This window comes from Scyliorhinus torazame, chromosome 10, assembly GCF_047496885.1.
Source record: "Scyliorhinus torazame isolate Kashiwa2021f chromosome 10, sScyTor2.1, whole genome shotgun sequence".
Classification (NCBI taxonomy): Eukaryota; Metazoa; Chordata; class Chondrichthyes; order Carcharhiniformes; family Scyliorhinidae; genus Scyliorhinus; species Scyliorhinus torazame.
In genome coordinates, this window is record NC_092716.1 from 49,232,839 (window position 1) to 49,254,554 (window position 21,716).

The window sequence follows — 21,716 nt, forward strand, 5'->3', positions numbered from 1 at the left end:
ACTAGTGATAATTTACCAAAATTCTCTAGACTCTGGGGTGGTCCCGGCGGATTGGAAATTAGCAAACGTGACACCACTGTTTAAAAAAGGAGGTAGGCAGCAAGCGGGTAATTATAGGCCATTGAGCTTAACTTCGGTAGTAGGGAAGATGCTGGAATCTATCATCAAGGAAGAAATAGCGAGGCATCTGGGTGGAAATTGTCCTATTGGGCAGACGCAGCATGGGTTCATAAAGGGCAGGTCGTGCCTAACTAATTTAGTGGAATGTTTTTGAGGACATTACCAGTGCGGTAGATAACGGGGAGCCAATGGATGTGGTATATCTGGATTTCCAGAAAGCCTTTGACAAGGTGCCACACAAAAGGTTGCTGCATAAGATAAAGATGCATGGCATTAAGGGGAAAGTAGTAGCATGGATAGAGGATTGGTTAATTAATAGAAAGCAAAGAGTGGGGATTAATGGGTATTTCTCTGGTTGGCAATCAGTAACTAGTGGTGTCCCTCAGGGATCAGTGTTGGGCCCACAACTGTTCACAATTTACATACATGATTTGGAGTTGGGGACCAAGGCAATGTGTCCAAGTTTGCAGACGACACTAAGATAGGTGGTAAAGCAAAAAGTGCAGAGGATACTGGAAGTCTGCAGAGGGATTTGGATAGGCTAAGTGAATGGGCTAGGGTCTGGCAGATGGAATACAATGTTGACAAATGTGAAGTTATCCATTTTGGTAGGAATAACAGCAAAAGGGATTATTTAAATGATAAAATATTAAAACATGCTGCTGTGCAGAGAGACCTGGGTGTGCTAGTGCATGAGTCGCAAAATGTTGTTTTACAGGTGCAACAGGTGATGAAGAAGGCAAATGGAGTTTTGTCCTTCATTGCTAGAGGGATGGAGTTTAAGACTAGGGAGGTTATGCTGCAATTGTATAAGGTGTTAGTGAGGCCACACCTGGAGTATTGTGTTCAGTTTTGGTCTCCTTACTTGAGAAAGGACGTACTGGCACTGGAGGGTGTGCAGAGGAGATTCACTAGGTTAATCCCAGAGCTGAAGGGGTTGGATTACGAGGCGAGGTTGAGTAGACTGGGACTGTACTCGTTGGAATTTAGAAGGATGAGGGGGGATCTTATAGAAACATATAAAATTATGAAGGGAATAGATAGGATAGATGTGGGCAGGTGTTTCCACTGGCGGGTGAAAGCAGAACTAGGGGGCACAGCCTCAAAATAAGGGGAAGTAGATTTAGGACTGAGTTTAGGAGGAACTTCTTCACCCAAAGGGTTGTGAATCTATGGAATTCCTTGCCCAGTGAAGCAGTAGAGGCTCCTTCATTAAATGTTTTTAAGATAAAGATAGATAGTTTTTTGAAGAATAAAGGGATTAAGGGTTATGGTGTTCGGGCCGGAAAGTGGAGCTGAGTCCACAAAAGATCAGCCATGATCTCATTGAATGGTGGAGCAGGCTCGAGGGGCCAGATGGCCTACTCCTGCTTCTAGTTCTTATATAGAGCCTCCATGACGGCACAGATGCATCTATGGACCGAGGTCTAAGAGATCCCGGACAGGACCCCACTCGGCGCCTGGAAGGACCCCGTCGCATAGAAGTTCAGGGTGACCTTGACTGTCACCGGGTACGGGTGTCCTTCCCCCATACCCCTGGGGTGCCAGGTGTGCTATCATATGGCAGATGTGTCGCACTCTCTCTCTGCTCAGCCGAAGTCTTCGACGGCATGCCCGGTCCGGCGGGTCCTCGAGTGTCAGGAATAGCCGGTACACTCGAGGCCTCATGCAGTGCCTCCTTGGCACCTCCCCCTCCTCAGTCTATTGGGCGGCTGGCCCCCAGCCTGTGCAGCTGCCACCTGCCCCTTTGCAGTCCGCTCAGCTGCTGCCCGCCACGCTGCTGCAGCTTCCCCCTCCTCTTGAGCAGCTCCCGCTTATACGGCCGCAGGGCATTCCGCAGAGCTGTGGTGACCACCAGGGCAGCCACCAATGCTGGTCGAACTCCAAAAGCCATTGTCTGCAGGGGGTGGAAGGCCAACATGTTAGCATGGTGCATACTCTCATGCCCAACCAGGTTTGATTGGCTACACTGTGGCAGTGCGAGCTCAACCCACCATGTCCCACCCCCTCACTCCTACCCCGGTGGCTGGCACCGTGGGGTGCTCAGTCCTGATGCTACGGGTACCGTTGGCTGGCACCGCCATCACTGGGAGCTGCTGTGGGTCTGGCCCTGGGTGGTCCGCCGGTGGGTGACGGCCAGTTGGTCGGGGAGGGGGGGGATCGGTGCCTGGGTACCGCCCCAGTCCCATGGGGGCATCACCCCAGCCGCTCGTCCTGCCCTTCCCCATCCCAGCCAGTGTCCGGCCTACAGCCCGCAGTGGCTCCTCTCCGTGTCCTACCTCTTTTCCCTCTCTCTCTAAAGCCACCATGCCAGGTTCACGATTTTTTAAACAAGTGAATTGCGCCATCGGGAACTCGGCCCATCAGAGGCGGAGCATCACGGAGGCCCACTAATGATACGCAAGAGGCATCTAAACGCAACTCGGCGCACGTCGCATTCACGCTATTTTCGTGGTGCTGGTGAATCGCGATTTGCCGTCAAACCGCGCCTACCGCGGTTTTGGCGTTGGAGGCTATTCTCCGCCCAATTGAGTTTCCCAATTTTGGCGCGGCCGACGGACAATCCCACCCCATATCTCTGACCACTGTCATGGCCGTCTCTGCCAAAGGGCTCCATCTCTTGGGGGACCCTGTGCCTGTCTTCCCTCATAGTGAAGACTCAGGTCATCACGGGGACAGAGGAATCACGTTTGCCCTCGGTGGACAGTACTGATGAAGAACTTGCGTTGGTGACCCTCTCGGAGGGTGTGAAGGTCACCTGTCTGTTTTCTACCTCCCGATCTGACACCACCTGCCACGGACTCAAGGCCAAGCGTAACGAGGCGGAATAGACCTCGTCACCGTGGGGACACCACAGATGAAACGGACTTATGGGGGGAGAGATGTTATGACTCCCATGAAGACGGTGGGGGATCGTCGATTGATCTTCCCGTGCGGTTCGTGGAGTGAAGCATGGTTTTTGAAACAAGGCAGAGGCTCGCCCAATAACAACTCACTGGCAGGACATTAAAATGTGTAACCCAGACTTGGACGGTGTCCCCAATGATCACAGGCTGGGATGCTAGCATTGTACACCATTCAAGGAATAATTTTTTGCATGTTTGGTTAAGATATACATTATCATCTGGCTTACCTGCTTGATCTTGTGTTAGGTCATCAACTGCAATCTGAACCACATCTGACAAATCGTGTTCGGACATCATCTAGTTGCAACGCAACATCAACCTCCGCTCCAGAGACCCACTACAGTCTGTAATCTGTAACAGATCAAAACAATGATAATTGTCAAATCAACAAGAACATTGTCCAACCTTTTTTCCTATGTGGCCAATCATTGCATTCCAGTTATAAAGCTATTAATACAAGTCTTCCACCATAAGCAATGTACTGCATCATTTGCTGGTCCGACTGGCTGATGGACCAACTCCAGCAGCAATGTTAAAGATCAGCATTAAAGCTTCTTATAAACATCCCCTTTGGCCATACCCCCAAAAGAGCAAAAAAAAAAACTTCATGCTAAACACCATGAATTTATAGATACAATTTGCTGCATAACTAATTTTGTAATATGCAAATATGAGAGTGAGCGGGTAATTCCTTTAAGGATTTGCTCAGGCATTACTTAAATATAATAATTTAACCAATTAAGTTAAATATTGAATTTCACGTCTCTGCATATGACTATGTTAACAGCATTTGTCTCACCCATATAAATACGGCATAAGACTGCTGAACAGGCCTTCTTTGAATTGCTTCCTAAAGTACCTGTTGTTTCTGTTGGTAAACAGCACTTTTTTGGGCTGAAAGCATCTTGCAAATATTATCCCCTGAACATCTTGCTAATATGATCTCTTTCCCCAGTTCTGAAACTTTACAGAAGTTTGAATTTTGCAACGCTACAATTTCTCGGTTTCCTAAAGTGCCCGAATATTATGACAGGATGAAACTCTGCATGGTCCATTAATGTTGAGACGAGAATGAGGACTGGGTCTTGCCCTGTGTGCCATACCTTTCTTGTCAAAAAGCAACACTTTTCCCAAAATCTGCATTGACTTGTTCAACTTCTTTCATTGATAAAAGGACATAATCCTTTCCTACCATAGTAAGAACTGTTGGTATTTTTGTTGGCTGGGTTAGATTCATTTGTACAAAGTCAAGGTGGAAATCTCAGTCTTGCTAAGTTGTTGACTGGCCAGATTTTGTAAATGGCAGCTAATCGCACCTTTGACTTGACTCACTTTTCAAATGAAACTGAGAAATTGATTCACAATTTAGCTATGAGAGGTCTTGCCTTACTATTGCGGGTGTGTTCTTACCACAAGCAAGTGTAGACCCCATGTGGTAATCTTGCAAAATTAGTGCTAACCTATGGAGTTGAATATTGTGTACAACTGTTCAGGTGTTCATTTTGTACAAAGAATAAAACAAAGAACAAAGAAAAGTACAGCACAGGAACAGGCCCTTCGGCCCTCCAAGCCTGCGCCGACCATGTTGCCCGTCTAAACTAAAATCTTCTACACTTCCGGGGTCCGTATCCCTCGATACCCATCACATTCATGTATTTGAATTGTATTGTCATAAGTTACATTAAATCTAAAATCTGTTAAATTTAACAATAATGTTATTACGTTAATGCATTTACAAAGCTTAATGCAGAACATTTTCAGCAATAACTTCTCTTCCCTATCCATTACCTCCGGAGACCGCCAGTGATCAACCTTCGGTTCCATTCTCTCCATCATCTACACTTTGTCCCCTTGGTGGCATCATAGTATGATCCAGAGACAGAGGATCAGGTTCCATTTGTATGGTGCAAACAGCAGCTCTATCACTGCATTGTCTCTCTCAGTCTTTCCAGTTATTTGGTTGTCAAGACTGCTTACCCAACATGCACTCTTGAATCTGACACAATTCCCTCCAGTTGAACAATGGGGAAATCAAAGCAATCATTTTTGGCCCCTCCACCAACTCCATTCCTTGCTATCAATTCCAGCCGCCTCGGCAGTCATTACCTCAGACTAAATCAGATTTGCAACCTCAGCATCCTATTTACTCTCCAATATCAAGATTGTTTATTTACATCTGCGTAACATTGAATGCACCTTTATTTTAGTCCACCTGTTGAAACAATCAGCTATTACTCTGCTCCTGTTCAAAACACTGCTGCATGTATATCGTGAACCAAATCTCACTCATGCAGCTCTGTCTCGGATTTATCTGCATTTGGCAATTGGTCCCCTCGTGTCTCAAATTTTAAACGCTAAACCTGGTCTATCTCGACCCTCCTCTAAGACCTTCATAAAAAAACAATCAAACTCTGAAACCTTACTCCCCTTAAGTCACTATATGTTGTCTCTGACCATCAAGGTCTTACATGCTGGAATTTTGGGGGAATATAGTGTCATTCTATAAAGAAGGGGGGGGGGGGGGGTGATATGTATATATAGACATAAATGATTTAATTAAGCTGGGAAAAGATTAATGCCGATCTTTTGTCTGGAAGCGCTAGATGCATACATTTGTGATGAAACATTCCTAGCCAAGTGATTTATAAATAAACAAGCTCAGTTTAGAAATTTGCATTAGGAGAAACAAAGAACAAAGAAATGTACAGCACAGGAACAGGCCCTTCGGCCCTCCAAGCCCGTGCCGACCATGCTGCCCGACTAAACTACAATCTTCTACACTTCCTGGGTCCGTATCCCTCTATTCCCATCCTATTCATGTATTTGTCAAGATGCCCCTTAAATGTCACTATCGTCCCTGCTTCCACCACCTCCTCCGGTAGCGAGTTCCAGGCACCCACTACCCTCTGCGTAAAAAACTTGCCTCGTACATCTACTCTAAACCTTGCCCCTCTCACCTTAAACCTATGCCCCCTAGTAATTGACCCCTCTACCCCGGGGAAAAGCCTCTGACTATCCACTCTGTCTATGCCCCTCATAATTTTGTAGACCTCTATCAGGTCTCCCCTCAACCTCCTTCGTTCCAGTGAGAACAAACCGAGTTTATTCAACCGCTCCTCATAGCTAATGCCCTCCATACCAGGCAACATTCTGGTAAATCTCTTCTGCACCCTCTCTAAAGCCTCCACATCCTTCTGGTAGTGTGGCGACCAGAATTGAACACTATACTCCAAGTGTGGCCTAACTAAGGTTCTATACAGCTGCAACATGACTTGCCAATTCTTATACTCAATGCCCCGGCCAATGAAGGCAAGCATGCCTTATGCCTTCTTGACTACCTTCTCCACCTGTGTTGCCCCTTTCAGTGACCTGTGGACCTGTACTCCTAGATCTCTTTGACTTTCAATACTCTTGAGGGTTCTACCATTCAATGTATATTCCCTACCTGCATTAGACCTTCCAAAATGCATTACCTCACATTTGTCCGGATTAAACTCCATCTGCCATTTCTCCGCCCAAGTCTCCAAACAATCTAAATCCTGCTGTATCCTCTGACAGTCCTCATCGCTATCCGCAATTCCATCAACCTTTGTGTCGTCTGCAAACTTACTAATCAGACCAGTTACATTTTCCTCCAAATCATTTATATATACTACAAAGAGCAAAGGTCCCAGCACTGATCCCTGTGGAACACCACTGGTCACAGCCCTCCAATTAGAAAAGCATCCTTCCATTGCTACTCTCTGCCTTCTATGACCTAGCCAATTCTGTATCCACCTTGCCAGCACACCCCTGATCCCGTGTGACTTCACCTTTTGTACTAGTCTACCATGAGGGACCTTGTCAAAGGCCTTACTGAAGTCCATATAGACAACATCCACTGCCCTACCTGCATCAATCATCTTAGTGACCTCCTCGAAAAACTCTATCAAGTTAGTGAGACACGACCTCCCCTTCACAAAACCATGCTGCCTCTCACTAATACGTCCATTTGCTTCCAAATGGGAGTAGATCCTGTCTCCAAGAATTCTCTCCAGTAATTTCCCTACCACTGAAGTAAGGCTCACCGGCCTGTAGTTCCCTGGATTATCCTTGCTACCCTTCTTAAACAGAGGAACAACATTGGCTATTCTCCAGTCCTCCGGGACATCCCCTGAAGACAGTGAGGATCCAAAGATTTCTGTCAAGGCCTCAGCAATTTCCTCTCCAGCCTCCTTCAGTATTCTGGGGTAGATCCCATCAGGCCCTGGGGACTTATCTACCTTAATATTTTTTAAGACACCCAACACCTCGTCTTTTTGGATCTCAATGTGACCCAGGCTATCTACACACCCTTCTCCAGACTCAACATCTACCAATTTCTTCTCTTTGGTGAATACTGATGCAAAGTATTCATTTAGTACCTCGCCCATTTCCTCTAGCTCCACACATAGATTCCCTTGCCTATCCTTCAGTGGGCCAATCCTTTCCCTGGCTACCCTCCTGCTTTTTATGTACGTGTAAAAAGCCTTGGGATTTTCCTTAACCCTATTTGCCAATGACTTTTCGTGACCCATTCTAGCCCTCCTGACTCCTTGCTTAAGTTCCTTCCTACTTTCCTTATATTCCACGCAGGCTTCGTCTGTTCCCAGCCTTTTAGCCGTGACAAATGCCTCCTTTTTCTTTTTGACGAGGCCTACAATATCTCTCGTTATCCAAGGTTCCCGAAAATTGCCGTATTTATCCTTCTTCCTCACAGGAACATGCTGGTCCTGAATTCCTTTCAACTGACACTTGAAAGCCTCCCACATGTCAGATGTTGATTTACCCTCAAACATCCGTCCCCAATCTATGTTCTTCAGTTCCCGCCTAATATTGTTATAATTAGCCTTCCCCCAATTTAGCACATTCATCCTAGGACCACTCTTATCCTTGTCCACCAGTACTTTAAAACTTACTGAATTGTGGTCACTGTTACCGAAATGCTCCCCTACTGAAACATCTACCACCTGGCCGGGCTCATTCCCCAATGAAATCTAATGATCTGTTGTTTTCAGCTGTTCATTTCAAAGGGAAGTAAAACTTTACAACTTGTAAAGATTTCATAAGTAAACATGGGAAAGTTACTAAATTTTATTTGACCTGAAAGAGGAGACCACAGGAAAACTTGAATGATTTTTATATTTTGGTCAAAGTTAAATTCAAAGATGTGCTGAGGACAATGAAATCATCTAAATGAAAGGTTTAAATAGGATATTTAAGGAGAGATGTTGAAATCTTGGATATTGGCTTTGTGAGGGAAACAGCTCTCAGAGAAGGGGTGCAGTTTGAATCAGCCATTCAGTAAAGTCTTAGGGCTGCAAAAAAGTATTTTTCTGATGTCTTGGATTTCCACAGCAGAGTGGAAGACAGCTTTAGAGGTTGTATGGTATTCCTTATTAAAGTAGGGTGTCTTTGGGGGAACTTTTGTAGACAAATTTTAACTGTGTAACTGCAATCTTATTTGCTTAAGTTCTTTTTGTTGATAAACCTTTTAATTTTAAAATCCCAAACGAGTTTCCTTCTGGGATTTGATTTGCTCATCAATTAACATCTGCTGTGGTCATAAAACTAAAGATTCATTACCTTCCTCTCTTTCATGGTAACCTAGCTCTTGGTCTTGCCTTATATTTGCTTCTTTATCTTGACGTCGATTTTTAAAATATGTCTCTGTGAAAAATCTTTGTTTATTCATTGTTATAACCCCAATGGAGGTCCCTGGATCAGGACCATATTGTTTCCCATGACCTCCCTGGAATACAAACTGACCCTTTAAGGAGGTGGGCTTCCCCTTTAGAGGGAGAGCCCCAACTCACATAAAAACCCTGGCCTGGTACAGGTCGGGGAAGAAGACCCTTAGGGGTGTGGAAGAGTTTGGATTTGTATCATAATAAACCTTGTTTGTTAATTTCTACCTATTGTCTATGTGTCCTGCTTTCCGCGGATTCAACGTTCATTAAATAAAATATGTAACATTATTGTAAATTGTTTAAATAGTCACTTAGCAGCAGCGAACTTGAATACTGCTGAAGACGTATATATTGCCAAAGTTTTTGTCTTGCAGTCACTCATCAGGACATATGCAAGAATGATCCCAACAATTTATAGGAGAAAGGACTATTGATTGGTTGGCAAGACTGGCTGAGATTTCTGATGGTGACATGTAAATGGAGGTCGCACATTGGGCGGCTCCTGCTAGAGCTTTCATTTTTATCCCTTTTCACCCAGATTTGGGGGAAAATTTTAAGTGATTGATCTTTAGAAAAGTTGCATCAATTAAAGGATGTCAAAAACCCTGAAGAATAATACGGTGCGAAAAGGTACGAGGGATAGTCCGCCTGAGAGCTCGAGTTTGGTGCAGAGGAAAGATGGCGGTAGCTAACTCGCCGGGTGGAGCCACGCCCATTACAATGGACACGCTGGCTCAAGTGATGGCAGTGGAGTTTGAACGTCAGTTCGCCAACATTTCATCAGCATCAGACGGAGGTGAAGGCCTCGCCGAAGGAGTTGGTGGATGATACCCTAGCCCGGATAAAGGATGCGCTAAGATAGATGTTGACAGCGGTGTTGGAACAAAGAGAGGTGTTGAAGGGGGTGGAAGGAGGCACTGCCGTTGCACAGCGACTAGTTCACCTCGATGGGGGAGGAGCTGAGGAAGGTACAGGAGAGTAACAATGCGCTGTTCACCGGGCAGGGCAAGGAGAAATGCTCATGACTGATTGGGGAGGGGGCGGGGTGCTGATCCTGTCCATATGGTAACATGAACGTGCGTGAGTTGGACGAGCTGGTGAAGCAAGCGAGAGACTTCTCTCATTTGAAGAGCTTGAGAGCTGATGTGGTGCAGGAGACCCATCTCAGAGCGAAGGATCATGTGAGGCTTCGAAAGGGCTGGGTGAGCAAGGTGTTTCATTTGGGCTTCAACAGCAGGGCCCAGGGGGTAGCGATACGATGGGTGAGTGTGAGGTTTTTAGATAGAATGAGAAAGTGGGTAAAACTGGCAAATGCCCTACACTGCAGAGTTTGCAGTTATGCAGGCAAGGACACAAAATGAAGATAGTGGCTATGATATGAGGAATATTAGTTAAAAGGTAACTGAAGAGAAAGAGGTGGGAGTAATTATCAACCACTTTGTCAACGTTCAAGCTCAAGATCAATTTACAGCCAAAGTTAGCAAGATTCTGAGCTGTTTATCCACAGCATTCATTAGAAAGCTGGGACCAAACAATAGGATTGTGTACAAAAGTAAAATACTGCAGAAATTTGAAATAAAAACAGAAAATGCTAGAAATACTCAGTAGGTCAGGCAGCATCTGTGGAGATAGAAACAGTTAATGCCTCAGTTTGATGACCTCTCATCAGATGATTAATAACGTTCAATGCCCAAGTTTTGTCCACCCATTGAGTAAGGACATTGTGATTTGTAGAGCAATAGGTTAATGGTTATGTTAATGAGACCATGATGTTATTGATGATGTAAACATATCAAAAGTCAGATGACCAAATGGCTCTAAGAGAGCAAGATGGAGAGTAGCCCGTGTCTGACAACCATGCGCTTACCCGAAGGTCTTGCAAATAGTTCTTCTAAATAGTTTTAAATCATATACCAAAATATTTGAAAACAATCATCGATTTTAAAAACCATCATCAGATATGGTAAGACATTAAACCATGATGGCACGCAACATGGAAACAGGACTCTGGAGAGGGTGAAAAGAAGGACAGCAAGATAAACCTCAGACCGAGAATATCAAATTATGAAGACAGATTTGAAGTCTTAGGCTTACACTTATGTCAGGGATGAAGTAGTAACAGGGGTTCTGAGCCAGATATGTAGTATTATCATGGCTTGGACATAATGCTAGTAAACAGTGTGTGATATATAACAGTGTTGATAGCACCAGCTACCACACATACAATGTGAGAAAACTTTTTGTATGATTGGGAGTCCAGACGTTTGAAGGTTCCCCAGTGAGGTAGTTGGTCTGAACAGGGGAAGCACTAAAGGAAGTCATTATGCATTATGGTCCTTCAAAAGAATACAAGTTGGATTCTAGGAAGTTAATCAAACATATGGAAGGAAAGAGTAAATTACTTCCGATTGGTAATTGGAAGATTTGAAGCTGGCCTGCTCATTCAGGAATACTAAATTGGCTAAAGGATGGTTTGTCTCCCTAAAGGTCAGCAGAAGAGGGCTTAAAACTAAATAGTGGAAGCAAGGAATCAAGTTTGAGAAGATATGATAAACTAAATATCAAAAACCAGGCAAGAGAGCAATGTTACACAAAGGAAAATGTTCAGAGCCTGGCAGAAAGAGACAAGAGTACACAAACCTAAGAATGCACCAGCAAATAAGGCGGAGGTTCCAAAAGTAGTAAAAAGGCAAAACTAAAGGTTCTGTATCTGAATGCATGTAGCATTCAGAACCAAAAATGCTGAATTGACAGTGCAAATACAGATAAATATGTATAATCTGATAGTCATTAGAGACATGGCTGCAGGATGACAACAATAGAACCTGAGTATTCAAGGGTACATGATATTGAGGAAGGGACAGCACAGTGGTTAGCACTGCTGCTTCAAATCACCAGGGAGCCTAGGTTCAATTCTAACCTTGGGGATGACTGCGTGTGGAGTTTGCAATTTCTCCGAGGCTTTCCTCCGGGTGCTCTGGTTTCCTCCCACAGTCCAAAGATGTGCCGGTTAGGTGGATTGGCCATGATAAAATTTCCCCTTAAGTGTCCAAGGGTGTGCAGGTGAGATGGAATAATGGGGATAGTATGGGGAAGTGGACCTTGGTAGAGTGCTCTTGCAGAGGGTTGGTGCAGACTCAATAGGCCAAATGGCCTCCTTCTGCACTGTAGGGATTCTATGGAAGGACAGGCACTCGGAAAAGGTGGTGAGTAACTCTATTAATTAAAGATGACATTCGTACAAAACAGAGAGAGATGCGCTTAGCTCTGGAGATTGGATTGAATTTGTTTAGTGTCATGTGTACCAAGGTACAGTGAAAAGTATTGTTCTGCATGCAGCTCAGGCAGATCATTCCATACATGAAAAGAAAATACATAATAGGGCAAACATAAAATACATAATGTAAATACAGAGACACAGGCATCGAGGGAAGCATATAGGACTGTAGTACTACTCGGTAGAGAAGATGTGTGAAGAGATCAGATCAGTCCATAAGAGGGTCGTTTCGGAGTCTGGTAACACCGGGGAAGAAGCTGTTCTTGAATCTGTTAGTCCGTGTTCTCAGACTTTTGTATCTCCTGCCCGATGGAAGAAGTTGGAAGAGTGAGTAAGCCAGGTGGGAGGGCCTTTGAATATGCTGCCTGCTTTCCCAAGGAAGCTGGAGGTGTCGGCAGAGGCAATGGATGGGAGATGGACTGGGCGGTGTTCACGACTCTGGAGTTTCTTACGGTCTTGGGCTGAACAGTTGCCATCCCAGGCTGTGATGCAGCCAGATAGGATGCTTTCTATGGTGCACCTGTAAAAGTGGTAAGAGTCAATGTGGACATGCCGACTTTCCTTTGTTTCCTGAGGAAGCATTGGCACTATTTGCTTTCTTGATCGTAGCGTCGATGTGGGTGGACCAGGATAGATTTTTGGTGATGTGCACATCGAGGAATTTGAAGCTGTCAACCATCTCCACCTCGGCCCCTTTCATTTTGGATACAGATGAGGAATAGTAATGGAAAAAAAGTCACTTGTGGAAACGGATTATTGGCTTCCTAACAGCAACCACAGTGTAGGTCAGGTTATACAGGGGGGAAATATGGGGACTTGGGAGAGACAGTACGGTGATAATTGTGAATGATTTTAATTTACATATAGATTGGATGACTCAGGTTGGCAAATGCAGCCTAGAAGATGAGTTCACATAGCATTTTCTTCGAGCAGCACATCCACGAATCAAACAGAGAGTAGACAATATTGTAAGAAGTCTTACAACACCAGGTTAAAGTCCAACAAGTTTGTTTCGAATCACTAGCTTTCGGAGAACTGCTCTTTCCTCAGGTGAATGAAGAGGTCTATTGATCCAATAGACAATATTGGATAAATAATGTGCAATGAGGCAGGATTAATGTGAAGGCATGCCTAGTTAGCAATAATCATAATATGATTGAATTTCACATTCATTTTAGGGAGAGAAGAGCGGATCTGAGACTGGTGATTCAAATTAAATAAGGGAGATAATAAGGGCATGAAGACAGAGCTGGCTAAAGTGAATTGGGAAATTAGGCTAAGGGATAGGTCAGCAGAGATGCAGTGACAGACAATTATGGAGATATTTCAGAATTATCAAAAAAGATACATGCCAGTGAGAAATAAAGACGTTAAGGGAAGAACACACCATCAGTGGCAAACTAAGAGGTTAAGGATAGCATCAAATTGAACCTTGACCACACTCGGTCAAGGGCATTCACTTATCTCACCTCTGGAATTCAGCTCTTTTGTCCACGTTTAAACCAAGGGTGCAATGAGGTCACAAGCCGAGTGACCCTGAAGAAATGCAAACTGAGCATCAGTGAGCAGGTTATTGCGAATCAAGTTCCACTTGATAGTACTGTTATGATCCCTTCCATCATTTCACTGATGATAAAGAATAGATTGATGGGCAGTAATTGACCAGGTTAGATTTGTCCTGTTTTTTGTGTACAGGACATACTTGGGCAATTTTCCACATTGATGGGTAGATGCCAGTGTTGTCGTTGTACTGGAACAGCTTGGCTAGGGGTGCGGGTGGTAGGTTCTGGAGCACAAGTCTTCAGTAATTTTGCCGTTGCAGTATTCAGTGCCTTCAGCCATTTCTTGCTATCACACGGAGTGAATCAATTTCACGGAAGACTGGCATCTGTGATGCTAGGGACCTCTGAAGGAGGCCGAGATGGACGAGCCACTCGGCACTTCTGGCTGAAAAATGTTGCAAATGGTTTTGCACTCAAGTGCTGGGTTCCTCCATCATTGAGGATGGGGATATTTGTGGGCCACCCTCCTCCAATGAGTTGTTTAATGGTCTTCCACTATTCATGACTGCATCTGGCAGGACTGCAGAGTTTGGATCTAATCTGGTGGTTGTGCAATTGCTCAGTTCTGTCGAATACTTGCTGCTTATGCTGTTTGGAACATAGGTAATCCTGTGTTGTCGCTTCACCAGGTTGGCACCTCATTTTTAGGTATGGCTGGTGTTGCTCCTGGCATGCCCCCCACACTCTTTATTGAACCAGGGTTGATCCCCTACCTTGGTGATAATGGTGGAGTGCGGGATATACCAGGTCATGAGATTACAGATTGTAGAGTACAATTCTGTTCCTGCTGCTGATAGCCCACAGCTAGATCTGTTCGCAGTCTATCGAATTTAGCACGACGGTAATACAACACTACACAATGGAGGGTATCCTGATTAAGACGACGGGATCTTGCCTCTACAAAGACTGTATGGTGGACACTCCTACCAATATTGTCACTGAGAGATGCATCTGCGGCAGGCAGATTGGCGATGATGAGGTCAAGGATGTTTTTCCCTCATGCTGGTTCCCTCATCACCTGTAGCAGTCCTAGTCTAACAGCTATGTTAGGACTTGGCCAGTTCAGTGTGTGGTTGTACTACCAAGGCAATCTTGATGATGGGAATTGAAACCCCACACCCAGAGTCCATTCTGCACCCTTGCCACTTTCAGTGCTTCCTCCATGTGGTGCTCATAGGGGGGACAGTTCATGGCAATCCACAGCAGGTTGCCATTGACACTTTATGGAGCCCACAATCGATGACTTCTGCAGCAACTCCCTCCCAACTCTGCCATCATCTCTGCTGTCCCACCAGCAGGACCTATCCTGTCTGGGAGATGATCTATGCAAGTAAATCCCGTTTTTATGCAATGAGTTGGGTCGAGTTAATTCCGTAAAAAAAAAGATTTTCCTTAAAACCAGTATTGCTTAGTTCACTGACTAAATTATGTAGTAGTTGGCAGGTTCGTTGGCTCACCTATGAACTAGTTTAAATGCAGCTCAATACCTCGGCTGTCTGTCCTTGGAAATTTGCCCTTTAAATTGTAATACAAATTCCATAGTGCTGCCAAAGACAAACAATGCATCTGTTCCAAAATAAATGGTAAACTGTGCTGCTCATGCTTGGTATCAGAAGGTTCAGGTTTAGAGTCTGGAATTTACCTCCACTGTGTATGTTTAATGCAGCACGGCAATCTAAAGTAATGAACATTTGTCAACTCTAAAATACTGCAGAGCTTTCAATGGCTTTGGAATAAATTATTTAGGAGGAGAACAAAAGGAGAAGGCAAGAAGCAGGGAGGCGGAATGTTCACTCACATGACATCTGTGCGGCTTGTAGCAGCTGGTTATCGAAAAATATCAAACTAAAACTGATCCCAAACAGGCAAGCCTGTCCGTAAAACCGGCATTTCCGGTAAATTGGTATTTCGTAGATTCGGGATTTACCCGTATAATTCCAAGAGTATGACAATCTCAGGCTGTTGCTTAACTAATCTGAGACAGCTCTATCACTTTTGGCACAAATCCTTCAGAAGATTTTGCAGATCAACAGTTACTGGCCGATGCTAGGTGGTATGTCCGGTTTCATTCTTTTTGCATACAACTAAGTGGCTTGCTGGACCAATTAAGAGGGCATTTAAGAGAGGCCCAGACCAGGTAAAGACGGCAGGTTTCCTTCCCTAAAAGAACATGCATGAACCAGATGGGTTTGAATGACAATCGTTTCATGGTGCCGTGGTGAGATTTGAAACCAGGTCTCCACAGCATCACCCTGGGTTTCCAGATTACTAGTCCAGCGATAATACCACCACCACCACCTCCCCAGGGAATTTGTGGATGAAGACATTTGACAGGGTGCCAGAAAGGTTACTACACAAAATAAGAACTGCAAAATGGGGGGAAACAAGCAGTACTTAGTGAGAAAGTGACAGGAGTAAATAAATACTTAATATTTAAATATTTTCTTAAATTGAAAAATAGGAATGACATAATTCAAACTTGGGCGCAGGTGATGCAGTGGTTAGCACTGGGACTACGGGTTCGAATCCCGGCCCTGGGTCACTGTCCGTGTGGAGTTTGCACATTCTCCCGTGTCTGCGTGGGTTTCACCCCCATAACCCAAAGATGTGGATTGGCCATGCTAAATTGCCCCTTAATTGGAAAAAAAATTAATTGGGTACTTTAAATTTATAAAAAGTACACACATCACAGGATTGAATCATTTATGGATTCTAAGGGAAGCTAATGAAGGTTTTTCGAATGTAGCGTTCCAAAGTTGCATGAAAAAGCAAATTGTGCAAAAATGTATGGCAAACGTGACAACCTATTTCAAAAAAGAAACAGGAAATAATAAGATAATTATGTACCTGCTGATGTAATGCTTGACCAATCTTAGAGAATGGTTTAAAAAATGATAAAATAATGAAAATGCAGTAACGGTGTTTTTATGCAATATTTTCTCAATTAAAGATACCACACTGAATTGAGGGGGATGTGGTCACATGAGTATACAGATGTGTGGAGCAAAAAAATGAAGAGTAAATGCAAGTTTTTTCAGACAGGCAAAATCTGGTGGGATGTATTTTATGGGAATCTCGGTTAAGCTCTTATTTACCATCTATGTGTACTATATTTGTATAAGCAATCCAAGTTGTGAAATAAGACTATGTCAAAATCGCAATGACGTTGAATTTCACCATATGGAGACTATAGCGAATGTCCCTTAAAGGCTACAAAGTATAATACCTGTGCTTGTCTGAAATGAATGATTACAGATCAACCTGTTATTTCTTATTTGGATTCAATATTGTGAAATTGTTATTTACTTTGATTAAGCTATCAAACAAAGGGCTATCTTGTCCTCAAGTAAAATCTGAAGAAGAGCTGAGGGCTTCTCTCGGTGTCCTGGCCAACAACTACCATCAATCAACAGACAAGAAACAGATTAACTGGTTATTTACTCACTACCATTTGTCAGACCTTTGCTGTGTGCAAGTTGCTGCATTTGCTGACAAAACAGTGCCAGTGGCTTCAAAAACAATTAACTATCCACAAGGCAGTTTGGGGACATTTTGGTAAGTTTCCACAGCCTCAAATAGGTCATTCACAGGAACGGCAGAGACTGAAATGCATTAGCAGTTTCAGATTGTAACTGAGTAACATGCAGCATTTTAAAATTGTTCTGCAGCAGTAATGAGTGTAATCTCTGGGTCATGGATTGCCACTTCGCCATGGTGGAGAATCTTGAGCGTTCCATTGCTCCCGAGAGCGATGCAGTCGGGACTCTTAAACTCCTGTCAGGGTCACCCGTGACGGTAAGGTCAGAGGGCTGGAACGAGACAAAGCCCAATCCAAATCAAGTCCTCAATGCAGGTCAGGTGGAAGACTATTGTATGATATCAACGGCGTCAATGGTGGATGAAGGCTGCAGCAGTAGGGAGATCCAGTCATGAGGTTCCTTCGCCACTGGAACTGGACTTATCTTGCCATGGACCGTGTGCCTTCTGGTGTTCAACTGCATTCCCACATTAAAAGATGTCCTGCACAAAGCGTCTACCTGGAGGAAATCAACAAAACACCACACAAACAAGTCCTACGGCAATCGGCAACGGGGACAGGACCGAGAGATCTGGAAGTCCCTAGCTTCGGACCGGCACGTAGGCAGTGGAGTTTGATTCAGTCGTTGCGCTCTTGGAATAGGAATAGGAGAGCGTTTCGGCAGTTTTCTTCACGACTGAGTGGCCCTCTTCAGGATGCACTCTGCTCATCCAGCATGGGGAAAAGGCTACAAAAAGTGCCCCGAACATAACGTTCCATCTCCAATCTGGCTGGAAAACCACATCCAGCAAGCTCATCTACCTGTGGTCAGAAAATCAAAGTTAAACTCAATTTCCGGAAGATGAATGTACGAACCCTCATGGATAACGAGCAAAACAATCGACCGGAATGGAGAACTGCCCTTGTTGCCCATGAATTCATGCGCTTCAATACTGACTTCGCTGCCCTGCAAGAGTAGGTAAAGGGCAGCTGAGGGAAGAAAGCGTTAGTTGCACCTTCTTCTAGAGAAGAAAACTAGAGGATCAGCCCAGGACACATGGAATTGGATTCACCATCTAGAATAAACTCGTCAGCCAACTCTCGGAGCTCCCTGTTGGAATTAACAAATGCTCTATGACTATGTCTACAATTTGCCAAGAAACAGCAGGCAATGGTTGAGAGTGCGTATGCCCCAAACATTGCTGCCAATGACAAGCCCAAAAAAGGCTTCTACTCCACCCTGGACATCATCCTTCGGAATGAAGAACCATTGGAAAGGAAGGAGTTGGGAATTGCAACTCCTGCTCACCAAATGCAAGAAGCACTAGCTTGTCATCTCTAACACACTGTTCCACCAAAAAAACAAGTTGAAGAATTCCTGAAGACAATCAGGATCAAAGCACTGGCACATGATAAACTGTGACATTGACTGATCTAGAGACCAAATGCCTTCATTACCAGAATAATGACCAGTGCAGATGACTGCTGGACAGACCACCGGCTCATTCGCTACTCTCTGTCTTTCAAACTCCACCAGCAGCAGCGGAAGAGAAGAAACAGTTCAGAAAAAGAACAATGTTGAGTGGCTTTGAGAGCCAAGAACACGAACAAATTTCCAACAACGTCTTCACAAAAATCTCCAAAGCCTTTATTTGAATGGAGTGAAGGAAAACGAAAGGGCTGAAAGACAGCCATCATCTCAAGCTGTGAAGAAACCATTGGCTATAAGATCAGGAAACATCAAGACTTTTCGACGAGGACAACCACACCATCCAAGACCTCATCAACAAGAGGAAAGCTATCTGCACCTGGCAAAAAGACATCACCAGCAAGGCAAAGAATCAAACAGCAAAGGTGGAGGTACAAAGAAGTAGGGATCACATCTGCACATTTGCCACCCCCTTCACCAAGCCCACCTCAATGTCAAAAAGGCAGCTGAGGCAGCTGTAGCAACAATTGAACCCTGGAGTCTGAAGCTATGTACAGAGAGTGTTCCTGTAGTAGCTGGTGACCCTCTAATGTTAGTTCACATGAATAGTAATGACCATGCTTGGCAGAAGCAGTTCATTAAATAATGGAAGAACTGGAACAGATTTTTGATATGACTGCAAATGTCGTGCTTTTTCAGATGAGGCACGCTTCCCTGAGTTACTGGCAAATAGCTCTGACGCAGGACTAATGGGATCACCATCTGCTTCCTTATCTGCCATTATATCATCAACGTCCTCAGTCTCAACATACTAAGAGAAGACATTTGTTATCCTCAGTGCAGAACAATATTATGTTGCATATGCAATGAATATTTGGTTCATAGGTCACGTAAATATTTTAGGGTACTGTTTAGTTCAGTGAAGCTTAAGTGTTGCGAAGGTCACTAAAACACTGGGCTTTAAAGACTGCCAGTTCACCCAAAAGAAAATGACAGTTCACAAGGTCACCTATGATTTTTTTTTTTTTTTTAAATCGAGTCACTGCATAAGGGATGGAATCATAAAGCAGCAGCTGATTTAGCTGAAAATGTGATGTCTACATTGCTTGCAAGAAGTGTAGTCCAGACAGGTTTTGTTTTGGGAGTTTGAGCTTAATTAGTTTAAAAGAATTCACCGAACCCTTAAAAGGCTATATGTATTCATGGAGATGGGTGAAGCTAAAGAACATTCTCTGCTTTCAATCTGTGTGATTGCAAGAGGAGAGGGCTGGTTACGATTTAGACCTCAAGTGGTTTGCAGGTCCCAGAGAAACTCTGGTAGCTGTCCGCATGCTCCAAACAATTAGGGCTCAGCAAAGTCCTGGGGAGCTGGAGACAGTTTGGGCTGAGAGAAGCCCTGGGAGCTATTTACTGCTTGGTATATCCATGAAACTATAGTTCGGAGAAACCCAGGGAAGTGACAGCTTAGTGAAGCTAGTAGTTTGCAACAGAGTTGAAAATGTGCCGGTAATTTGAGGTGGGAATGCAGCTTTGTGAATCACGTGGAAGGCAGTCTTGGGAAAAGAGATTGAACTATTGGGGGATAAGCAGTCATTGAGGCAGTCCAGAGTAGCTTTTGAGGGAATTCGATGAGCGGGAATCTCCGGCTGTGACCACTCGGGGACCGGAAATTTCCACCCGAGGTCAATGACCTTTACATGATCCGTGGCAATCTTGCGGAATAATTCAGCCCTTTATCTTTAAAAGCAAGTTGAATTTGTTCATGAGGGAGACCGTTTTAATGAGATTTTGTGACTCACAGTGGTCAGTGACGCCATGGTGAGAGATCTGTGGGATCCGTCTTGGTCACACTTGTCGTTTAATGTGCAGTATGGTATGTTCAACTGCAGTTTGCCTGTTGTTAATTAATATTTACTCATTTTTGGGGAAATTGGAATTATAAGCGCAGCATAGTAGTAATACATAGCTGTAGGTCTGATTGATTTATGGATTGAGACCTGGTCAATTTGTGACCTGATTAATCCAAGGCTGGGACTTGATTAGGTTAAAGGTTAAAGGCTTGATTAGTTTCAACAGTTTTGACAAGTCCTTTGTCATACAGTCATATAATGAGCGGAATCCGTGCTGACTAGCACCTAGGCATGGTTGTAAGAGTGTATAAATATGTGAAGCCACCTGCAACCAGTGATCATTCTCTCTCAAGCTTTGTCCCCTGTATGAAATAAACCTGGTATTGTTTGTACCTTCCACTATCTGTGTCATGTGTCTTTTGATATTTGGTGCAGTCAGCAGGATAATCTAACAGTGGCTGGAGAATCTGGTGATCAGACACATTAGGCAGGTGAATACCATTAATTTATCACCCAAAGATAGTGTGCAAGTTTGACGGCCGAGAAAATGGACCACCGAGATCAAAGTGGGAGATAACGGTGAAACAAAGGGATTGTGTACAGAGCCGAAGAAACCAGGGGAGATCAGACCTGTTCAGGACAGAAGTCAAGATCACTGTGGGGCGAATGCTGACGGCAAAACCAAGAGGTGGAGTGTAGGTCTGAATCGCTGTGCGATCTTCAGAATAGGGCAGCGGCCAGAGACAAAGAACAGCCATGAGTAGAAGAGTAAGAACCAGACGTACTGATAAGTGTGGTCATTGGAGTCATGTCAGTAGACAATGCCTTCAGTTAGGAGCCCAAAGTGCTGATAACTAAATATCTGGCTGACAAAAGGAAAAAAATTGATAGATAAGATGAAGAAAAAGCTTTAGAGTCCCAGGCATCCACCAGAGACGAAAAATTATCTGGTAGCATTTGTGCTACTGAAAACAGGCTGAGAAGATACACATAGGCCAGGAGCAGAAACTGTCTCATGAAACCCTGGCTGGGTGGCGAAGAAGGGGGCCGGGTACAACCGGGCAAAGGCGGTGCTGCACAGGAAGGTAGTGAAGTTTGGCATGCTGCAGCCGGCGCATTTGTGGGTCACCTACAAGGACCGGCACCATTATTTTGAGTCCCCGGAGAAGGCGTGGGCCTTTGTTCAGGCCGAGAAGCTGGACACAAACTGAGGGTCGGGATGGTTGGGGGGGGGGGGGGGGGGGGGGGGGGGGGGGGGGTCAGGCGTGGGGATGGTCGGGGATTGCTGTTGTTGTGTTACATTTTGAGGGGGGGTTCTTTGTTCTTGTTTATTTTTGGTTCGGTGTG

At 44.4% G+C, this 21,716-nt stretch overlaps 1 protein-coding gene across 4 annotated transcripts in view; it reads right to left on the reverse strand.

The window, feature by feature from the left end:
• banp (BTG3 associated nuclear protein) overlaps nt 1-21,716 on the reverse strand; it is a 314,498-nt gene that overhangs the window by 255,790 nt on the left and 36,992 nt on the right. For all 4 annotated transcript variants that reach the window (XM_072518077.1, XM_072518074.1, XM_072518076.1 and 1 more), the window contains one exon: nt 3,254-3,377. In XM_072518077.1, the coding sequence (XP_072374178.1) occupies nt 3,254-3,323 (70 nt within the window). In that variant the 5' untranslated portion in view covers nt 3,324-3,377. Of the gene's footprint in view, nt 1-3,253; nt 3,378-21,716 lie in introns of those variants that run through there.